The sequence below is a fragment of the Mobula birostris genome, chromosome 17 (assembly GCF_030028105.1).
Source record: "Mobula birostris isolate sMobBir1 chromosome 17, sMobBir1.hap1, whole genome shotgun sequence".
Taxonomy (NCBI): Eukaryota; Metazoa; Chordata; class Chondrichthyes; order Myliobatiformes; family Myliobatidae; genus Mobula; species Mobula birostris.
Genome location: NC_092386.1, coordinates 50235231 through 50254965, shown reverse-complemented (window position 1 = coordinate 50254965; position 19735 = coordinate 50235231). Strand labels below are relative to the sequence as shown.

The 19735-nt window shown below is 38.7% G+C and overlaps 1 protein-coding gene across 1 annotated transcript in view; it reads left to right on the top strand.

Moving 5' to 3' along the window:
- The window catches only part of sptlc1 (serine palmitoyltransferase, long chain base subunit 1), a 41542-nt gene that overhangs the window by 15902 nt on the left and 5905 nt on the right, over positions 1-19735 (top strand). The window contains exons 6-14 of the mRNA XM_072281706.1: positions 3889-4021; positions 10266-10395; positions 10503-10592; positions 10752-10859; positions 13774-13869; positions 14395-14491; positions 14938-14992; positions 15333-15450; positions 18731-18804. Of these exons, the coding sequence (XP_072137807.1) occupies positions 3889-4021; positions 10266-10395; positions 10503-10592; positions 10752-10859; positions 13774-13869; positions 14395-14491; positions 14938-14992; positions 15333-15450; positions 18731-18804 (901 nt within the window). The remainder of the gene's footprint in view (positions 1-3888; positions 4022-10265; positions 10396-10502; positions 10593-10751; positions 10860-13773; positions 13870-14394; positions 14492-14937; positions 14993-15332; positions 15451-18730; positions 18805-19735) is intronic.

Here is a 19735-nt window from a genome sequence, read left to right as displayed (position 1 = left end):
GCTAGCTGTCCACTCTTATCTACACTCTCATAACCTTGTATACACCTATCAAGTCACCGTCATTCTCTTTTGCTCCAAACAGCGAAGTCTTAGTTCACTCACCATATTCTCATAAGACATGTTCTGTAATCCAAGCAGCATTCTAGCAAATCTCATCTGCACCCTATCTTAAGCTTCCACACCTTCCTGTAATGAGGCAAACAAATCTGAACATAATACTCCAAGTGTGGTCCAACTGAATTTTATAGAGCTACAACATTATCTGACAGGTCTTGAACTCAGTCCTTAACTAATGAAGATGTAATGAAAATACTTTAAATTTGTCCCTTGTTCTTTTTTGATTCAGCAGCAAAAAGTATCCACGAACAAATGAGGCAGTATACACATATTCAAGGTTATAAGAAGTTACTTAGAGTAATGTAAACAATAAGTATACAAAAAAATTAACGAAGTGGTAAAAGAGGCAACATAACACTTATCTATCAATCAATCACTAAGCCACACTACACAATGTACTTCCAGAGGAAACTACAAGTGTCCAGATTTTCCTGTCTGTATCCCTTGATCTCCTTGTCTATCCCTCTATCTCTAGCTCTGAATGCTCATCAGAACCTAGACTAAAATGAAATTGCTACTTGCACAATGAAATTGCCCCTTTTTTTAATACCCTCCTCACCCTAATACTTCCCCGTTGGACAGTGCCAGGTGGTTTCTGCAACTGCAGAATTATCTTCCTGTTCCCAGACAAAAATGTTTTCTGCTATTATCGACTCTCAGGACTGTAGACTAGTACTCACACTGAATTTTTAAAACATTGCTATGGACTGGTTTATTTGTATTTTCTCAAAGTATTCCCACATTCCAGACTAACACCATTTTGACTTACAAGCTTCTACTTTGTGTTACACATTTTAACATATACCAAGGAGGAATCAAATTTAACATCTTTTGTTACACTATACACCTTAACCACCTTATCAAGCTGTGTGACAACCATCAGGGATCTATGGACTTGAAACCCCAGAATCCCTCTGCTGCTGCCCAGGACTAAGGAACCTGCCATTAACCTTCAAGTTTGACTTTCCAAAATGTATCACTTCACACTTTTCTGGATCTAACTCCATCTGCCACTTCTCAGCACAGTTCTGCATCCTGTCTATATCCTGTTGTAACGTACAACAATCTCCTACACTATCCACAACTCCACCAACCGTTGTATCATTTGCAAACTTACTTCCATTTCCTCATCCATTATTTATAAAAATCAAAGAAGCAGGTGTTCTAGAGCACATCTGTGCAGAACACCACTAATCACCAACCTCCAAGTAGCTTCTGCTTCATCCAATACCACCCTCTACCTTATGTGGGCAAGCCAATTCGGAATCTGTGCTGCCAAGTTTCCATGACTTTCTAAAGGAGCCTACTAAATTCTATATATGCCACATCCACCACTCTATCTTCATCAGTATGTTTTGTTACCTCCTGCAAAAACTCAAATCAAGCTCATGAGGCATGACCTGCCCCTCACAAGTTATTTTAACTGTCCCTAATAAGACAATGCTTTTCTAAATGCTCGTAAATCCTATCCTAAGAATCCTCTCAGTTAGTTTGCCCATCACTGACCCAAGACTCACTGGTCCATATTTCTCACTATTCCCATTACCTTTCTTGAACAAGGGAAAAATTTGTTCTTGAACAATTTGTCATCTTCCAGCCCTCTGCTACTCTTCCCATGTGTAGAGCGAACACAAGGCCATTGACAGCACCCCAACAATCTCCTTCCCATTTCCAATAGTAACCTAGGGTATATCCTGTCTGGCCCTGGGATCTGTCTATCCTAATGTTCTTCAAAGGCTCCAACACTGCCACTTTCTTAACCTCAACATCCTCCAGCACGTTAGCTTGTTCTATGTGACCTCACATTCCAAGTTCTCTCCTTGGTCAACTAAAGCAAAGTATTCATCAAGTCCTCCTCTATGTCCTCTTGACACTATGCAGATGTTCCTTCTTTATCCCTGAACGGACCAACCTCACTGTAGTCACCATCCTGTTCATGTATGGTAGAATGCTTTGGGGTTTTCCTTAATCGTATGTTTTAAGATCTTCTCATATCCCCTTCCAGCTCTCCCAAGTACTTTCTTAAGTTCCTTCTTGGCTACCTTATAACTCTGAAGAACCCTTTCTCATTTTCCTTCCTAAATCTTAAATACTCTTCCTCCTCACTCTTGACCAAATGTTTCACCTCTCTTGTAAACCATGATTCCTTCACATTACCATCCTTTCCCTGCCTCAGTGGAACAAATCTATCCAGAACACCCTGAAAGTGGTTCATAAGCAGCATCCAAATTCATGCTGTGAATTTCTCTGAGAATACCTGTTCCAAATCTACACTCCCAAGTTCCTGCCAATACCATGGTAATTAGTCCTTCCTCCAATTAAATACTTTCCCATATAGTCTGCACTTACCCCTATCCATGACTGTGCTAAAGGTCAGGGAGTTGTGATCGCCATTTCTGAAGTTCTCATCCACTGAAAGATCTGTCACCTAACCAGGTTCGTTGTCCAATAATGAACCATTATGGCCTCTCATCTAGAAAAACCTGTCCATACACTGTCAGGAACCCTTGGTGGACACCTAACCAATTCTGACCTATCTAAACTTCTTGCAGTAAGGAAGTGTCAATAAAAGTTATAGAAGTTGGTAAAGTTACCCATGACAACAACACTGTAATTTTTGCACCTTTCCAAAATCTGCCTCTCTATCTGTTGCTATTTGGGGGGGGGGGCGCGCTACAGAATCCTCTCAATAGATTACTTCTTTCCCATTTCTGACTTCCACCCACACTGACTCAGTAGATGTCCTCCCCTTTCTGCAGCTGTGATACTACTCTAATTAGCAAAGCCACTCCTTCCTCCCCTACCTCCTTCTCTCTCCCCCTTTACCTCCCTCCTTCTCTCTCCCCTTTACCTGCCTCCTTATCCTTTTGAAACATGTAAACCCCAGAACATAAAACTATCTCTGCTCTGACGACAGTGAAGTCTCCGTAATACTGCAAATTCATAATTGCATATACAGATCCATGCTCCAAGTTCTTTACCCTTGTTCTTAATATTTATTAAAGTAATCACATTTCTACCCAATCAACAGATTGCGTTTATGTCTTATCCATTGCCTGTGCTTCCTCACATTTCCCCTGCACATTGCATCGTCCTTTACACCAACTGCTCCATCATTTGACCTAGCACTCTAGCTCCCAGCTTTCCTGTGGTAGGTCATACCCTCCCCCCAAAAAAAGTATCCAAAGAGATATACTTATCACAGGGGTACCCTGCACTGACTATCCATTCCCTTTCCCCCTCTTAATGGTCACCCAGTTACCTGCTTCCTGCAACTGAGGTGTACTGTCTCCCTGTAACTCCTTTCTGTCAACCCCTCAGTCTCCCAAATGACCCAGAGTTCATCCAGCTCAAGGAGTTGTAATTGATGCAGTCATCAGGAACACATAAGGTCTCCCACACTTCCCACATCCTGCAAGAAGAACATATCACTGCCTTGACTGTTATTCTCAAAGCTCTACCTGCACATTAAGATAAATTTTCTGCTCACTTATTTCTCATCTCACACTCCAATCTTACAATGAACCACTCACACAATGGCTGCTCCACATCAGCCTACCTAATTAGCCAATTTGCTAATTAATGTGATCTGTTTGTTTAACTCCTTTCTGCTCTTGCTCCTACAAAACAAAACTCACTAGCAACAAGATTTGTTTTTTTAAAATCCGTCCTGCTTTTGCTCCTGTAAAGTCTTCAAATTGTTTCAATGTATTGTAAGTTGGTCATAATTACACATTTAAGGATATGCTTACCAGTATTTTCTTTTTTCAGATGTTCATTTAGAATTGGAAGACAGAATTGCTAAGTTTATGGGAACAGAAGAAGCTATTATTTATTCATATGGATTTGCCACAATAGCCAGTGCCATTCCAGCATACTCAAAGAGAGGAGATCTTGTCTTTGTGTAAGTCTTTTCCTATTCAATTCAAACTTAATATTGCTTGTAAGTAAATGATATTCTTCCCCCCAACAGACCAGAATGAGAGAAACAAAGCAATTGTTGATAGATCTTAAAAACTACAACTTCATTTAGACTTGTGGTAATGAGATTTGAAGGAAGTGTAATTTGACATCTTTGCTCAATGAAGCTCCACATAAGTTACTTCCATAACGCAATTGTGCTTTACTCTGAAGTTCAGGCAAATTTCTATACAACTTTTCAGGTTATTGTGTAGAACTTTATGATGGAAATAGACGAAGTGACCAGCACACTCTATTTACTAACATGTAAATTAGAGAACGGTTAAACTTCTTTTGGTTACGAGCAGAGACTAAAAAGGCTAGGTCTGTTTTCTCTGAAGTGGAAAAGAATTAGGCAGGACATGATTAATGCATATAAAACAGGGGTCCCCAACCTTTTTTGCACTGCGGACCGGTTTAATATGGACAATATTCTTGCAGATGGCGGGGGGGGGGGGTAGGGTTGCCAACAGACAAGAGTAGCAGTCAAATACGTTGTGTTTACCCTGAGAAAGACAACGTTGACCATGAAGCCTTGCGCGGGCACCTATGTGCACATGTGTGTACGTGCCGATACTTTTCCCTACAAATCGTCCTTGGCGATTCTGTTTGGGTGGGGGTGTTAATCATGACCGGAATATAGGTGATAAGTGGCTAATACACTCAATTTCGTTTCTAAAAGGGTTTATCTAACAAATTAAATATTAAACACACAGCGCCTATTTTCCTCGCATGAATATAGTGATAAGTCAATTATCAGGGGAGCTTGAAGTAAGTGTTGAATGAACTTCCAGTAGAAGTGGTAGAGGCAGGTTCGATATTATCATTTAAAGAAATATTGGATAGGTATATGGACAGGAAAGGAATAGAGGGTTATGGGCTGAGTGCAGGTCGGTGGGACTAGGTGAGAGTAGTGTTCGACATGGACTAGAAGGGCAGAGATCGCTTGTTTTCGTGCTGTGATTGTTATATGGTTATATAAGTCACTTGTAAGTCAATAGCATCATAAAATTTTAAGTAATGTTTGGATATTAAACACACAGCGCATATTTTCCCCGTATGAACATATAAAATCATTGCAACACACCAATATCGCTGAATCAGTGGGAGCCCTGGGCTTGTTTCCCTGCAATAAGACCGTCCTATCGAGGGGTGATGGGAGACAGCGATATTCGAAGGGGGCTTCTTATGTCCAGTCTATTCCGCAGTTTTGTTTTTGTTGCATTCATTGCAGAGATATGTTGGAAGTGGAAGCAACGTTTCCAGTGCTTTCGTGACTAACTCAGGATATTTAGCCTTGACTTTGATCTAGAATGCCGGCAGAGATGTTATGTCAAACATACTTTTCAGCCCACCATCACGTGCAAGCTCGAGGAGTTGATCTCCTTCCCGCGCTGACATGGATGACGCGGGGGTAATGACCTCGCGTGTGTTCAAGCTCAACAGTGGCTGTGACAGGGAATGAGGAAAGGTTTCCTCGTGGCCTGGTAGCACATGCTTTGCGGCCCGGTACCGGTCTATGGCCCAGTGGTTGGGGACCGCTGATATAAAATCATGAGGGGTATTGATGTGGTAGACTACTGGAACCATTTACTGGGGTAAATTAAGCTAGAGCAGTGTTTCCCAACCTTTTTATTTTAGCCCAGCACCCCCCCTAAAACACTTTCCTACTTGCCAATGCCCCCTAAAACGCTTCCATACTTGCCAACGCCTGTCTTAGGCGCAGTATGTTTTCTGGCACCCCCTACAGTGTAAAAACATGTCTACCATTTGTTAACATGCGAAAAATGATTCTACTTTAAATTTTTATTTGTCTTTTAATCCCATCTGACACAGTACCTGTGTGCTGTATACTTGCTTCAATATCATTGTCATCCTTGAGCTTGATGGTTTTTAGCAGGAGTTGAAGTATGTGGTTCAACTTGTGAAAGCAAAAGCCTCCAGTCCTCTGATGTAACAATGTCCAGGTAGTTTTTGTTTTTTATGGGTACGTGTTTCACTGCACTGAAGCCCCTTTCAACAAGGCAGGAGGATGTAAATGCAATGAACACCAGTTTGGCTCTTCTCCAAAGACCTGGAAACTTCGTATGATAGTGTAGCCACATACCACAAAAGCTGACATTTTGGAAAAGCATTTTTGCTTCTTCATCTTTCTGAATTTCACTGATTTCTTCTTGCAAGTTCTCTTCCTTTTCTTTCACCTTGCAAAGAAGTGGGTTAATTACCCAGTCTGGAATTTCCAGATCATTCAAATCCTTGAATCAATTCTGAAAATTCTTCAGTAACTGCAGGTATAAGCAGTACTCTTGCAAATCACCATTTGTGAGAGTGCCATACTCTCCATGCTGGGAAACTGTGTCTTGATGAAGGGTCTCACCCGGAAATATCGACTCTATTCTTTTCCACAGATGCTGCGTGGTCTACCGAGGTCCTCCAACATTTTGTGTGTGTTGCTAGGATTCGAGCAACTGAAGATTTTCTCTTGATGGTGATTTTTCGCCCAGTATTTTGCTAATATATTTCCAATTTTCCGATAAAAGTGGACACTGCACTTTTTGCCTGGATTAAATTGAAATTCTAACCCTGCAGTTTCATATTTAGAATGTTCATTTTGTCATACAGATTTGCTAGGAATGCCACATCTCTACATAGAAGTTCAATCTTGTTTCAAAACTCTTGCCAACTTTCAGCAAAAATCCAACCACGATGTCAAAAAGATCAAAGAATCATTTTAAGCAGCAGCCTTTTGACAGCCAACACATTTCAGTGTGAAGAAGCGAGCGTTCAAACTCTTCATTACTACCTTGACATAACTGGCAAAATAGTCTTTCATTTAATGGATGAGCTTTAATATTGTTGATAGCAGATATTACAAGAGTTATGCTTGAACAGAGGTCACTGGCTGAGGTTTTTGGCTGCGAGATGTTGATGATGAATTACACAATGGATTGCAAACAGACTTGGAATTTCTTTTTTCATGAAGACCACTAAACCAGCATGGTGACCTGTCATATATGGTGCTTCATCTGTTGCACAAGGAATCATGTTCCAAATCGAATACTTTTGTCCTCAGTATACATTTTGAGCTCGTCGTAGATTGATTCTCCATTGATAATTTGTTTTTAACTTTTTACAAGAGAATCTCTTCATAAACTTTTCCATATTTAATAAATAGTACAAATACCATTAGCAATGCCGCGTTGTCTCGCACAGTTAACTCGTCCAGTTGTGTCCCAAATTCTGTTTTTTGTAGCTCTGTTTTCAATGTTTTCACTCATTTCATCAATACGATGAGCTACAAAGTTATTACTCAGAGGAATTGATTTTAAAATACTGGTATCCATTTTGAGAACACTGGTGAGCACTTTTGATATAGCAGGCATTATTAATTTTTCATCAAATATGAGTTTTTCCACACTTTACTATCATTTTGGAAATGTTATAAGAAGCAATGAGACCACTGTCAAGGTCATTTTTAGCTTTCTTGGCAAATGACTTGAGTGTGCAGCACTTTTCAAATGCTTTTTTCATCTTTTGAAACTGAGTAATACCATAAGTAGCCTTTTCAGGGTGTCTTACAGAAATGTCCCTGCAGTTTTGATGGTTTTACGGCTTCATTAGACAGTACAGCATTTCAAATAAGACCCTTGGGGTGTTGCTGATCTGATGGGAATGGGATAAAACCATACTCCAGGTGTGTAACATTGTATTGATGCACTTTCTGTAGTTTTCATTTCTCAGCAGGATTAGAATTCAAGGCTTCACTGCCTTCAGACTCAGAGACCGCACTGTATGTATGTATCCATCATTAACGGGGCTAAATTAAAAAAAGAACACAAACTAGGAATGTCTGTTGGATTTTGATGATGGCAGTGAGTTGACACAGATGGAACGTTGGCAGCAGCATGCAAAGTAATGGCAGTGCAAAGATCAAAACGATCATGTCAGCGAAAATTATGTTGACAAGGATTCAGATTAGAAGTTCAATCTTGCTGGTGTTCGGCAAGCTACCTTTATACTATCCCAGTTAGCATGATTGACCAATCACATAAGGTCTTATAATCCCTAAAGATGGTTCTTGACCACACATATGAAACTGAGGTTACTTTGAACACCTCAAGAGGAATACTTGGGGTCTGCAGGTTCACTGATTGGCTCTATTTCACTGTTTAGTTCTGGCCAGCACTGTATTGTTGCATAACCTGTTTTCCGTAGATCTGTAGAGAAAGTTAAAAGGGCGTACTTGACTTGCCAATTGTTAAATTGCATGAACTCATTCCGTACCGCAAGTCAAGGGAACTATTGGGCACCCTGGATGCTAATTTATGCACCCCCGATAGTGCCTGTTTGGTTGGTCAGGTCGAATGAGATTGCTGAGTTTCAGATGCATTGTGAAGGCGAATGCTCACTGCAGAGCCATGGTTCTTCCTGTGCTCCAGTGCCTCATCTTTTTTTTTTGGAAGTTCCTGCTCTGCTAATGGTCAGTCAGGTCTCATGCCTCAAGTTAGGGTGCCACTTACTGTTTCCCTACCCCCCAAGAACCTAGAACACGCCCCCCCCCCCAGCGCCCCCGTAGGACATCTAATCACCCCCTTGGGAAACAATGAGTTAGAGAATGTAAATTTGGAGTGAGGTTGAATGATTTAGAAGGACTTTTATAGCGAAGAGAGTGGGGAATAACTGAACTATCCTTCCTGGGACAATGATAGAAGCAGTCAGTGACAGCATTGAAGGAATGTATAGCCTTACACAGAAGGCTATGGGCCAATTGCTGAAAGTTGAACTTGATTTGGATGGATTGTCAGTTTTCATTGCTATGTGACACTGTGACTCTGTTGTATTATTAATTAGATCAAAAGTTGCTTGCCCTGTGGAAGTTGGCAGAGGAAATTCACCAAGATGTTGCCTGGGATGGAGTGTTTCAACTATAAGGGTCATTGAGAAGGTGGATAATGAGTTTTTTTTCCCAGTAGGAGAGCTGTCTATAACCAGAGAGCTAGGTTTAAAGGAGGAAGAGACTTACAATAAAGATCTTCAGCCGAGGAGCGGTTAAAATTTGTAATGTACTGTCTGAAGGGTTGAGGTAGCCACTCACAACATATAAGTAGTATTTAGATGAGTACTTGAAACTCCATAGTAAGTTACAGGATGAATGCTGAAGAATAGAATTAGTGCAAAAGTGTAACTGATGACCAGCACAGATGTGGTGGAGTGAAGGACCTCCTATGTTGTATGTGGCATCCTATGGTTGAGTGAGACTGATTTTTATCTCCTTTGAGCTGCCCTGCCACCAGAATTTATTTGAAAATTATTGTGAGAACAAATTTGTTTAACTTGTAATTTTTTTGGATATGTTCATTCCAAATACGGAATTTATACTCTAGAATGGCATGTTAAAACTTGTTTTCGTTAATTAAGAGAAAAACTATTGCAGATGCTGGAGATCAGAAATTTATAAAAGAGCAAAATATTGGAAGTATAGGTTAGGCAGCTTGAGATAAAGTTCTACTTTCACCTGCTGGTTGTGGTTTTTTTTTACAGATTCTGCTGCTTTTTATTTTAAGGATTTACTAATTTTATATGCACTTAATTAATTGTCCTATCCTCATATTGCACAAGATAGTGACAAAATGACAAAATATCAGATTATTATTTTCCAGGAGGGAGACATTTCCTTTTTATGAATTTACTACAGATTTTCATAATTTTTCGTTGTGATAAAGATGCTGTATTCTGCCAGAATCTGGCCTGAACTTTGAGCCAAAATAATAAGAGGAACATGAACTAAAACTACATAACAATTTATTAATCCAGAGTGCTCGGAGACCTTGTTATTTCTGGTCATCTAATCAGCAATGATAACGTCTCTAAATAATTTCTGTCTGATATCATCTGCAGTGGGGCTTAAATAAACATAAAAGTTTAATCTGAAATCCTTGGATGGTTATTATTGTGAGTCATTGTAAATGGATCAAGCAGTTTATTTTTCACAAATATCAATCAAGTTGGTGGCAGTAAGGGAAGTGAACTGTGCAGAATTAAGCCAGAATGAGTAGAAACATAAATTTGACAGGAAAACTAATTTATTAATTTAGTTGCTTTGATTGCGATGTTTGTCATAAAACATCTTGGATCTTGTGCACTTAAAGGATTTGATGTACTTTAATTCTTTTAACTCGTTTTTACAGGGATGAAGCTGCATGCTTTTCTATTCAAAAGGGCTTGCAAGCTTCACGAAGCAACATCAAATATTTTAAGCACAATGATATGGATGACTTGGAGCGGCTACTGAAAGAACAGGAACTTGAGGATCAAAAAGTGAGATATTTCTAAGCCCATTGGAATTCAGTACAATAACCTTGTTTTAAACATTATTCATCTTTTGCTGAATGTATTTTAAACATCCAAATAAATTATTTTTCAAGAATCCTCGTAAAGCTCGAGTAACCAGACGATTTCTTTTAGTGGAAGGACTGTACATGAACACAGGATATATTTGTCCTCTCCCAGAACTGGTAAGTGAAAGATGTAAAGGGAATGTTAAAGTTAACCGGTGAGCAAGGAAGTAATAGACTCAACTGAAAACATTTGTACATTTTGATTGCTTCTTGAACCTTCTAATGGGATGACTTCAAAAGGTTTTAAAATATCCTATTGTGTCCCTTATTATCCAGGTCAAACTAAAATATAAATATAAAGTTCGAATATTCTTAGAAGAAAGTTTGTCCTTTGGGGTTCTAGGAGAGCATGGACGAGGAGTAACTGAACACTTCGGGGTGAATGTAAGTATTCTTTTATTATATTAGGTAATTTGCAAATTGGGTATAATAGTGATCACGTTGGTAAACAACTTCTAAACTAAATTGCTGCTCTAAAATCCAGAGATGATAGAATTGAAATCCTACCATGCCATAATGAGAGTTGATTTCTGTTTAATTGAAGAGAATATGTAAATACACTCAGCCACTTTTTTTTGTACACCGGCTTGTTAATTAGATTAGATTCAGCTTTATTGTCATTGTGCCGAGTACAGATACAAAGCCAATAAAATGCAGTTAGCATCTAACCAGAAATGCAAAGAATAGTGTTATTTATAAAATAACTGGGAATAAAAAGTAAGTGCTACAGCACACAAATATAAAAGTACTGAGACAGTACAATATGGGTGCAATACTGCTTAGCGCTGTGATGTGAGGTTCAGCAGGGTCACATCCTCAGGGAAGAAGCTCTTCCTGTACCTGCTGGTGAGGGAGCGGAGGCTCCTGTAACGCCTACCAGATGGGAGGAGAGTTAAGAAGTCCATGGTTAGGGTGAGATGCATCCTTGATAATGCTTCTCGCCTTGCCCAGGCAGTGTTTATGGTAGATGTTCTCAGTGGTGGGCAATTGGGTGCCGATAATCCACTGGGCAGTTTTCACCACACGCTGGAGTGCTTTGTGGTCTGATATGGGACAATTGCCATACCGCACTGAGGTGCAGTTGGTGAGTATGCTCTCAATGGTACAGCGGTAAAAGTCTGTCAGTATCCTGGGACAGAGGTGAGCTTTCTTGATGCTTCGCAGGAAATAAAGGCGCTGTTGTGCCTTTTTGATCAGGATGGAGGAGTTCAGGGACCAGGTGAGATCCTCGGAAATGTGGACACCAAGGAATTTGAAGCTTGATACACACTCCACTACAGCTCCGTTGATATAGATGGGACGTGAATGTGGCTCCTAGCGTGCCTGAAGTCCACAATGATCTCCTTGGTCTTCTGGGTGTTAAGGGCCAGGTTGTTGTCAGCACACCACGTGGCCAGGTGCTGGACCTCGTCCTTGTAGGCAGTCTTGTCATCCCCTCTGATCAGGCCGACCACCGTGGTGGTGTCTGCAAACTTGGTTATGGAATTAGAACCATGCACAGGAACGCAATCATTGGTGAAAAGGGAGTACAGAAGAGGGCTCAGCACACAGCCTTGAGGCACGCCTTGAGGTTCAGGGTGCAATAGAAACATAGAAAACCTATAACACAATACAGGCCCTTCAACCCACAAAGCTGTGCCGAATATGTCCTTACCTTAGAAATTACCTAGGGTTACCCATAGCCATCTATTTCACTGAACTCTATGTACCTGTCCAGGAGTCCCTTAAAAGACCCTATCGTATCCTCCTCCGCCACCGTCGCCAGCAGCCCATTCCATGCACTCACCACTCTCTGCGTAAAAAAAATTACCTCTGATGTCTCCTCTGTACCTGCTTCCACGCACCTTCAAATTGTACCCTCTCATGCTAGCCATTTCAGCCCTGAGAAAAAGCCTCCAACTGTCCACACAATCAATGCCCCTCATCATCTTATACACCTCTATCAGATCACCTCTCATCCTCCGTCGCTGTAAGGAAAAAAGGCCGAGTTCACTCAACCTATTCTCATAAGGCATGCTCCCCAAACCAGGTAAATGTCTAATCAGCCAATCATGTGGTGGTAATTCAATGAATAAAGCATGCAGGCATGGTCAAGAGGTTCAGTTGTTTTTGAGATCAAACATCAGAATGAGGAAGAAATGTAATCTTAGTGACTTTTATCGTGGAATGATTGTGGTGCCAGGTAGGGTGGCTTGAGTATCTCAGAAATTGCTTATTTCCTGGGATTCTCACACACAGTATTCTCCAGAGTTTACAGAGAATGATGTGAAAAACAAAAATCATCCAGTGTGCAACAGCTGTTTGGTTGAAGTCAGAGGAGAATGGCCACACTGGTTCAAGCTGACAGGAAGGCGACAGTAACTTAAATAACCATGCATAACAACACTGGTGTACAGAAGTGTATCTCTGAATGCACAACACGTCAAACCTTGACGTGGATAGGCTGCAGCAGCAGAAGTCCATTTACATACACACAGTGCCCACTTTATTAGGTATAATAGATATGAGGTGCCTATTAAAGTGGCTACTGAGTGTATAAACCTAGTATAATTGTCCATTGAGCAAACAACCAGATAATTAATTGTTTGTTAATATTTTGTAGTGAAAACAATCTTCTGTTCTCACATTTTCTGCCTTGGTTATTGCAGATTTTTAAAGGGGAAGTAGCTAAATTGTTTCAAGTAGGATCTGAGTAGCTGGCATAAAAGAGGAGAGTTTTATGTTCTTGTGAAGTAGACTTAGAATCAAGCAGTACAGATGGCTGCCATTTGTAACACCATTTTGTTTTGCTGCTCTTTTGAAATGTCTAATTAGTCTCATAGTCCCGCATGTGGTTAACTCTTGTCCTGTACCAACATGGATAAGATTAATCTGAAATGGTTACTAAATCCCTTAGTCAATTTAAATAGCTCACATGAACTGGATTTGGGGGATTTGGAGGGCTATGGTGTGGGTGCAGGTCAATGGGGATGGGATTTGGCAGTTTAAATGGTTTGACACAGACTAGATGGGCTGAAGGGCCTGTTTCTGTGCTGTACTTTCCTACGACTTTATGACAACCCGACCCACCATCTCAATGGAAAACCAGTAACTGGGGATTGTGACTTTGCAAAGATCCTGAGAAAAGAGTCTAATACTCCTGCAATAGAAGTTCCTTTATGTTGACCTACAGTAGGTAATTAGTCATTCTCCTACCTGGAGAGATTTCAATGGCACCTAATAGGTCCTATTAGGGGGTGTGGAATTTTGTGAAATAAAAATAATTCAACATTTTCTTCTCCCAACCAAAATACAACAGATTGATGACATTGACCTTATAAGTGCAAATATGGAGAACTCCTTGGCTTCCATTGGTGGATTCTGCTGTGGAAGATCCTTTGTTATTGATCATCAGGTATGTATTGATCATTGGGTAGCTTATATGTTGAATTGCCTATTTTTTCCCCCCAATGCCAATTCCCAAGGCTCAGCTTAGTCAAATAAATATCACCACAAGTCTATCTTCATTTATAAAGATAGTGACTTAGCAGTACCCAGTTGGGAAGAAAATGTGCAGGAAAGTGTAAGCAAACTGATATCTTAAATCATTATTGTTAAATTTATTATATGAAGTACAAGCTCTAGCTTTATATAAAACAAAATTCTTTCTTGTTCCCTTTGAAATTTCCAGGGCATAATCCTCCAAAAGGAAGTATTGTTTACATTTATCTTAAACACGGTACTTGCTGCATTTTGCTAGAAGATCCAAGTTCTTTCTTTGGTTTCCTTATGAAATACAACAAGCACCTACAGAATCCATTTTAGTTAAATGTGCATCATCTGTTAATTTTATAACAATGAGTTTGTTTATTCATCATACTTTTGAGAAAAGCTTGCTAACGATGCATTTCAGTTAATGCTTGTACTGTTTTAATCTCAGCGGCTTTCTGGACAAGGCTATTGTTTCTCAGCATCATTGCCACCTATGCTTGCCTCTGCTGCTATCGAGGCTCTAAAGATAATGACAGATGACCCAGGTATTTAAGTTATCAACTCTAAGGTACAAAGAACCAATTCTTCGAAATTTGTTACCTAACAGCACTAGTTGTTGGAGTACCATGGTTTAATTGATATACCATTGATTTATCTTGTTCACAGTCCTCTTTAACTTCTAATTCCATCTGTATCGTGAAAAGAAAACATCAACTGTAAATTCCGTTTTTCCTATAGAAATCAAGTTAAATCATCACTGTGCTGTGCATATATGTCCGTAGCTGCTGTACTTCAAGGCATCCTGGATAAATTATCTATGTTGGCAGCAGGAAATTGTGCACAGAGCACCAGAAAATTATTTTTATTTTTATGAATAAAATATTTGCACACAATTTATTGTGAAGTTTTATATCTGCTTTAGATGTTTAAATAATTGTGATTTGCATTGCTTCTGGTAACTTAAGATACAAATTCCTAAAATGTTTTGCAGATATTTTCAGATTATTAAGACAAAAGTGTCACCGAATTTATTGGGCATTACAGGGGTAAGTGCATATTTATTATCAAACTGTTAATGTGTATTGTGTTTTGACAACTGGTTATATTTAGTCTTCAGCATGTTGGTTGTATAGCTACTTTTCCTATTTTTTGTTTATCATTTTACCTCCACAATTGAGTAGGGGCTTAAACCCAATACTGCCTGATACAGTGAAAATCTGATCAAATGGGCAGAACTGAACATAATGTAGAACTTTATAGAGGTGTGGTTGAATCATTGATGTTAATTAGTCATTCTATGACACGTTGCTTCATCTTTTGGCATTTCAAATGATTGCATGATGAGGTTATGGTGGTTTATTTAATATTTACATTTTTTAATTGCAGCATCCCTGGTTTGAAAGTTGTTGGTGATTCATTTTCTCCAGCTATTCATCTGCAGCTGACAAGAAGCAGAGGATCACGAGAGAATGATGTCAAATTATTGCAGGAGATTGTCGATTATGTGAGTATTTCGTTTTGAATCTTAATTCACTTTTAATAAAATAACCTGGGCACTATTTTATGTGATATATTTCGCAACAAAGAATTATAGTAAATCATAAATGATTTCTTGATTTTTGATTTCCTAAAATTTTATTGATCTGATCGTTACTGTTTACGGTAGTCATTGCCAAACAGACACTGCCGTGACCATTACTAATAAAATGGGGTTTTATGATGTTTGACTTCTACACATGTCAAGTTAAGGTGGTCATCTTTGAGTTTAGGTATGAGAGCACAGACGAGGTACTTCATAAGAATAATTGATAATTAAATTAGTACAGGTTGAGTATTCCTTGCCTGAAATAACAAAATCTGAAAACCTCCGAAATCTAAATTTTTTTGGAGTGCTGACGTGATTTCACATCTGAAAAATTACACAAGATACCGGGAAGGTTTCCAGATGATGCACAGGTCTCTGCACACCAGACAGTTCTGAAGAATGACCTCACAACTGTAATGAACAGAAGTTAATGAAAAATAGAAAAGTTTTGCATAAAGCGAAAAATTAAGATCTCCGTCATGTATCATTAGTGTCAGGGTGAACATATGCCACTTAATGGTGTGCTGATCATGAAACAATCAAAAGATCTATCACAACGAACTGAAAATTGTAGGTAATTGTGAATATTCAGCAGGCTGGTTGCAGAAAATTAAAAAAAGGCACAGCATTAAATTTTTAAAGTGTCTGTTGATCATGAAAATCTAGCACTGGAACAAGTCTACAATGCTGATTGTGTTTGTACTGTACAGAATGGCATTAAATTTTAGAAGTGTTGCTGATGAAACTCTTAACACCAGAACAAGTCTACAAGTTGATTGTTTTTATACCTTACATAAAACCTTAAAAAAATACAAGTACAGTGTACTGAAACCTTTTAATCAAAACACGGCATCGTAGTTGGAGAATGGAAAACCTGCCTTTGCTTGTTGTTGCTCAAGAGTTGATTCAAGTATTCTCTCCCAATGCTGTCATGATGCTTTTGTTACCCTGCACACATTATATTTTCTTTATATTAATGGTATGTAATAATTTTTACTGTTCAGTTCCTATTTTTATTTCTTAATGTTGGGGGAGCAGCAATGGTGCTGGTGATGCAAAAAGACTAAATAAACTCATCAGAAAGGCTGGATCCTTGGCTAGAACCCGGACTCTTTTGAGTTAGTAATGGAGAGATAGTCACTAAGCAGACTGTTATCCATTATGAACAATCTGGCATATCCTCTCTGTGATCTACTGAATAAGTAGCAGAGCACATTTTCGAACAGACTCATTCAGTTCCACTGTCATGAGGATTGTTACAGAAAATCTTTCCAACTAAATGCAATAATTACATTTAACAGTTCATCTCTGTGACAGGACAAAGCACATCATAATACAACAGTCTCTGTTTTATTATTTCATACATTATAATTACATGTTATTGCAAATTATTGCACATTGGTAAATAATTATTCTGTATATTATTTTGTACTTTATTATTAGTTAAGTCTGCATACAACTAAGTGTGTTTCTAAATGTTGCTGCTGTAACGAAAGAATCTGCCACTAGGGATCAATAAAGTATTTATTATTACTACTGTGCGATGAACTAGTGTAAGACAAAGACTGCTTACCCATAGCACATAAACTCAGAGTCAGAAATTATGGTGATTCCAGCTACAATTGCAAGAAAAAGTTTGTGAGCCCTTTGCAATCACCTGTTTTTGTGCATTAATTCCTCATAAAATGTGTTCTGTTCTTTTAAGTCATGTAATGGAAAAACACAAACTGCCTAAGCTAATAATATAGAAACAAGTAATTCCTGTCAATACTGAGTACACCGTTTAAACAAACACAGTCTTAAGTTCAAAAAAAAAATGTGAACCTCTGGGGTAATGCCTTCTACAAAAGCTATTTGGGGTCAGGTGTTCCACTCAAATGCTGAATGAGTTAAAAAAAGAACCGAAGCGTAGCAGCAAAACACCTGCAGAAATCTCCAGGATTTGCTGAGGTCTCTGTTCGTGTCCTCTAAGAAAAACACTGAACAAGAATGGTGTTCATGGAAGCACACCACGGAGGGAAACCACTGCTCTCCAAATTAAACGTTGCTGCACGTCTCAAGTTTGCAAAACACTACCTGGGTGTTCTACAACGCTTCTGGGACAATGTTCTGTGGATAAATGAAATAAAAGTTGAACTTTTGCAGAAATACATGCCAGTGTGTTTGGAGGAAAAAGCGCACTGCAAACCAACATAAAAGCCTCATCCCAACTGTGAGGCATGGTGGAAGGAGCATCATGGTTTGGGGCTGCTTTGCTGCCTCAGGACCTGGGCGGCTTGCAATTGTTAAGGAAGCTATGAATTCAAAATTATATCAAGACATTTTACAGGAGAGTGTCAGGGTAGCGGTCCGTCACCTGAAGCTTAATAGAAGTTGGATGATGCAACAAAAAAAATGATCTGAAACACAAGGGTAAATCAACAGCAGAATAGTTTAAAAAGAAGAACATTTGTGTTTTGAAATGCAAAGTCAGAGTCCAGACCTTAACCCAATTGAGATGCTGTGGCATGATCTGAAGAGGGCTGTTCATGCAAGGTGTCCAAGAAATATTGATGAGCTGAAACAGTTTTGTGTGGCAGAATGGCCTAAAATTCCTCCTCACCATTGTGCAAGTCTAATCAGCAGCTACAGGAAATATTTGGTAGAGGTTATTGCTGCTAAAGGAGGTTCTACCACTTATTAAATACAAGGGGCACATACTTTTTCCAGCCTGGACTGTGAATCATTAAAGAATGTGTTCAATGAAAAGTACAATTATTTGTTATTAGTTTAGGCAGGTTGTGTTTGTTATTGTGACTTAAATGAAGATCAGACCACATTTTATGAGTAATTAATGCCTAAAACCAGGTAATTGCAAAGAGTTCACAAAACTTTTTCTTGCAACTAATTTTACTGTTGAGCAAATGTAATACAAAGACTGCTCACTAGTAGCACGTAAGTTCAGTCGGTAATGATGGTGATCCCAAGCTATCTCATTATATATTCTGGCCCCAAGCATTTTGGATAAGGGGTTCTTAATCTGTACTTAAAAATATTATTTTGTTATATTAGTGTATTTTACGCAGGTTGGGACTAACATTTAAAATTATGCTGTAAACTTAGTGAATTTATATTAATATAAGATTTCATAAAATATATTGCTACAAGAATGTTAAATACTTTTTATTACAATACAGTTTTAATCATTTTTCTCTTAAAGTGTTTGAATCGTGGGATTGCATTAACTCGAGCACATTATTTGGACAAGGAGGAAAAGGTTTTGCCTCCACCCAGGTAAATCTTGTATTTGTTGTAATAAAAATCTGATCTCTACCTGCTTGTTTTCACAGCATTTTTTGCCACCTTCTTAGGAGTTCCTTCCCTTTTTTATCTTATTTTTTGTTTCATTTGTTTTCAAATTCTTATTTTCAGTGAACCAGGGTAAGGCTGATCAACATACTACCTCCTATCTGTTTCTATAAGAACAACATTGAAACAAAACATACTGTTGAGTACCAAGAAATGGTATCTTTGAGATCTCTTTAAATGCCAACATTTCATTTTAGTGTTTTAAAAGCGAAGTGAGGTAGCCATGTCAATCTTTTTCTTGTCCTTGAACCTTGCTCAGATGCATCTCCGTGAGCACGCAGTTCACAATAAGACAGCTAACTCATTTAGTTCCTTAAGCCTGTCCCCCCTATTCTGTATACTCATGGCTTATCTCTATATATCCTCAAATTACATTTAAAATTCACATTTGACCTATCATCAACCACTCTTGACAGAATAAAGTTCAATACATCACATGGTATTTCATAGCTAGTATATCACAGAAGCAAGCCATTGAGTCAGTAGGTCAGATTACTCTCTAACAAATGGCTGATTAGATCACTAATATTAGATCACTTATATTTCCTCTAGCCTTGGTCTCATTACTGATAAAAATAGAGTCTTTCCACTGTATGCATCAGTTACCCTTTAATATCAGTATCAGTCAACTCCCCTTGTAACATTTTTTAAGTTATAGCTGATACAGTTATCAAAATTGCAGGAATGTATAGCAATTATTTATGAAAGTTCTCCACACAGAAAAATCATTGGACCAGGTGTCTTTCTAATTAAATCTAGATATTTAGATATTAAGGTAAACAACAGACATATAGTTACTGCAGGAAGTTGATACAGGAGTAAAAAAATGTCAGGTTAAGTGTATAGAGTGCATGAA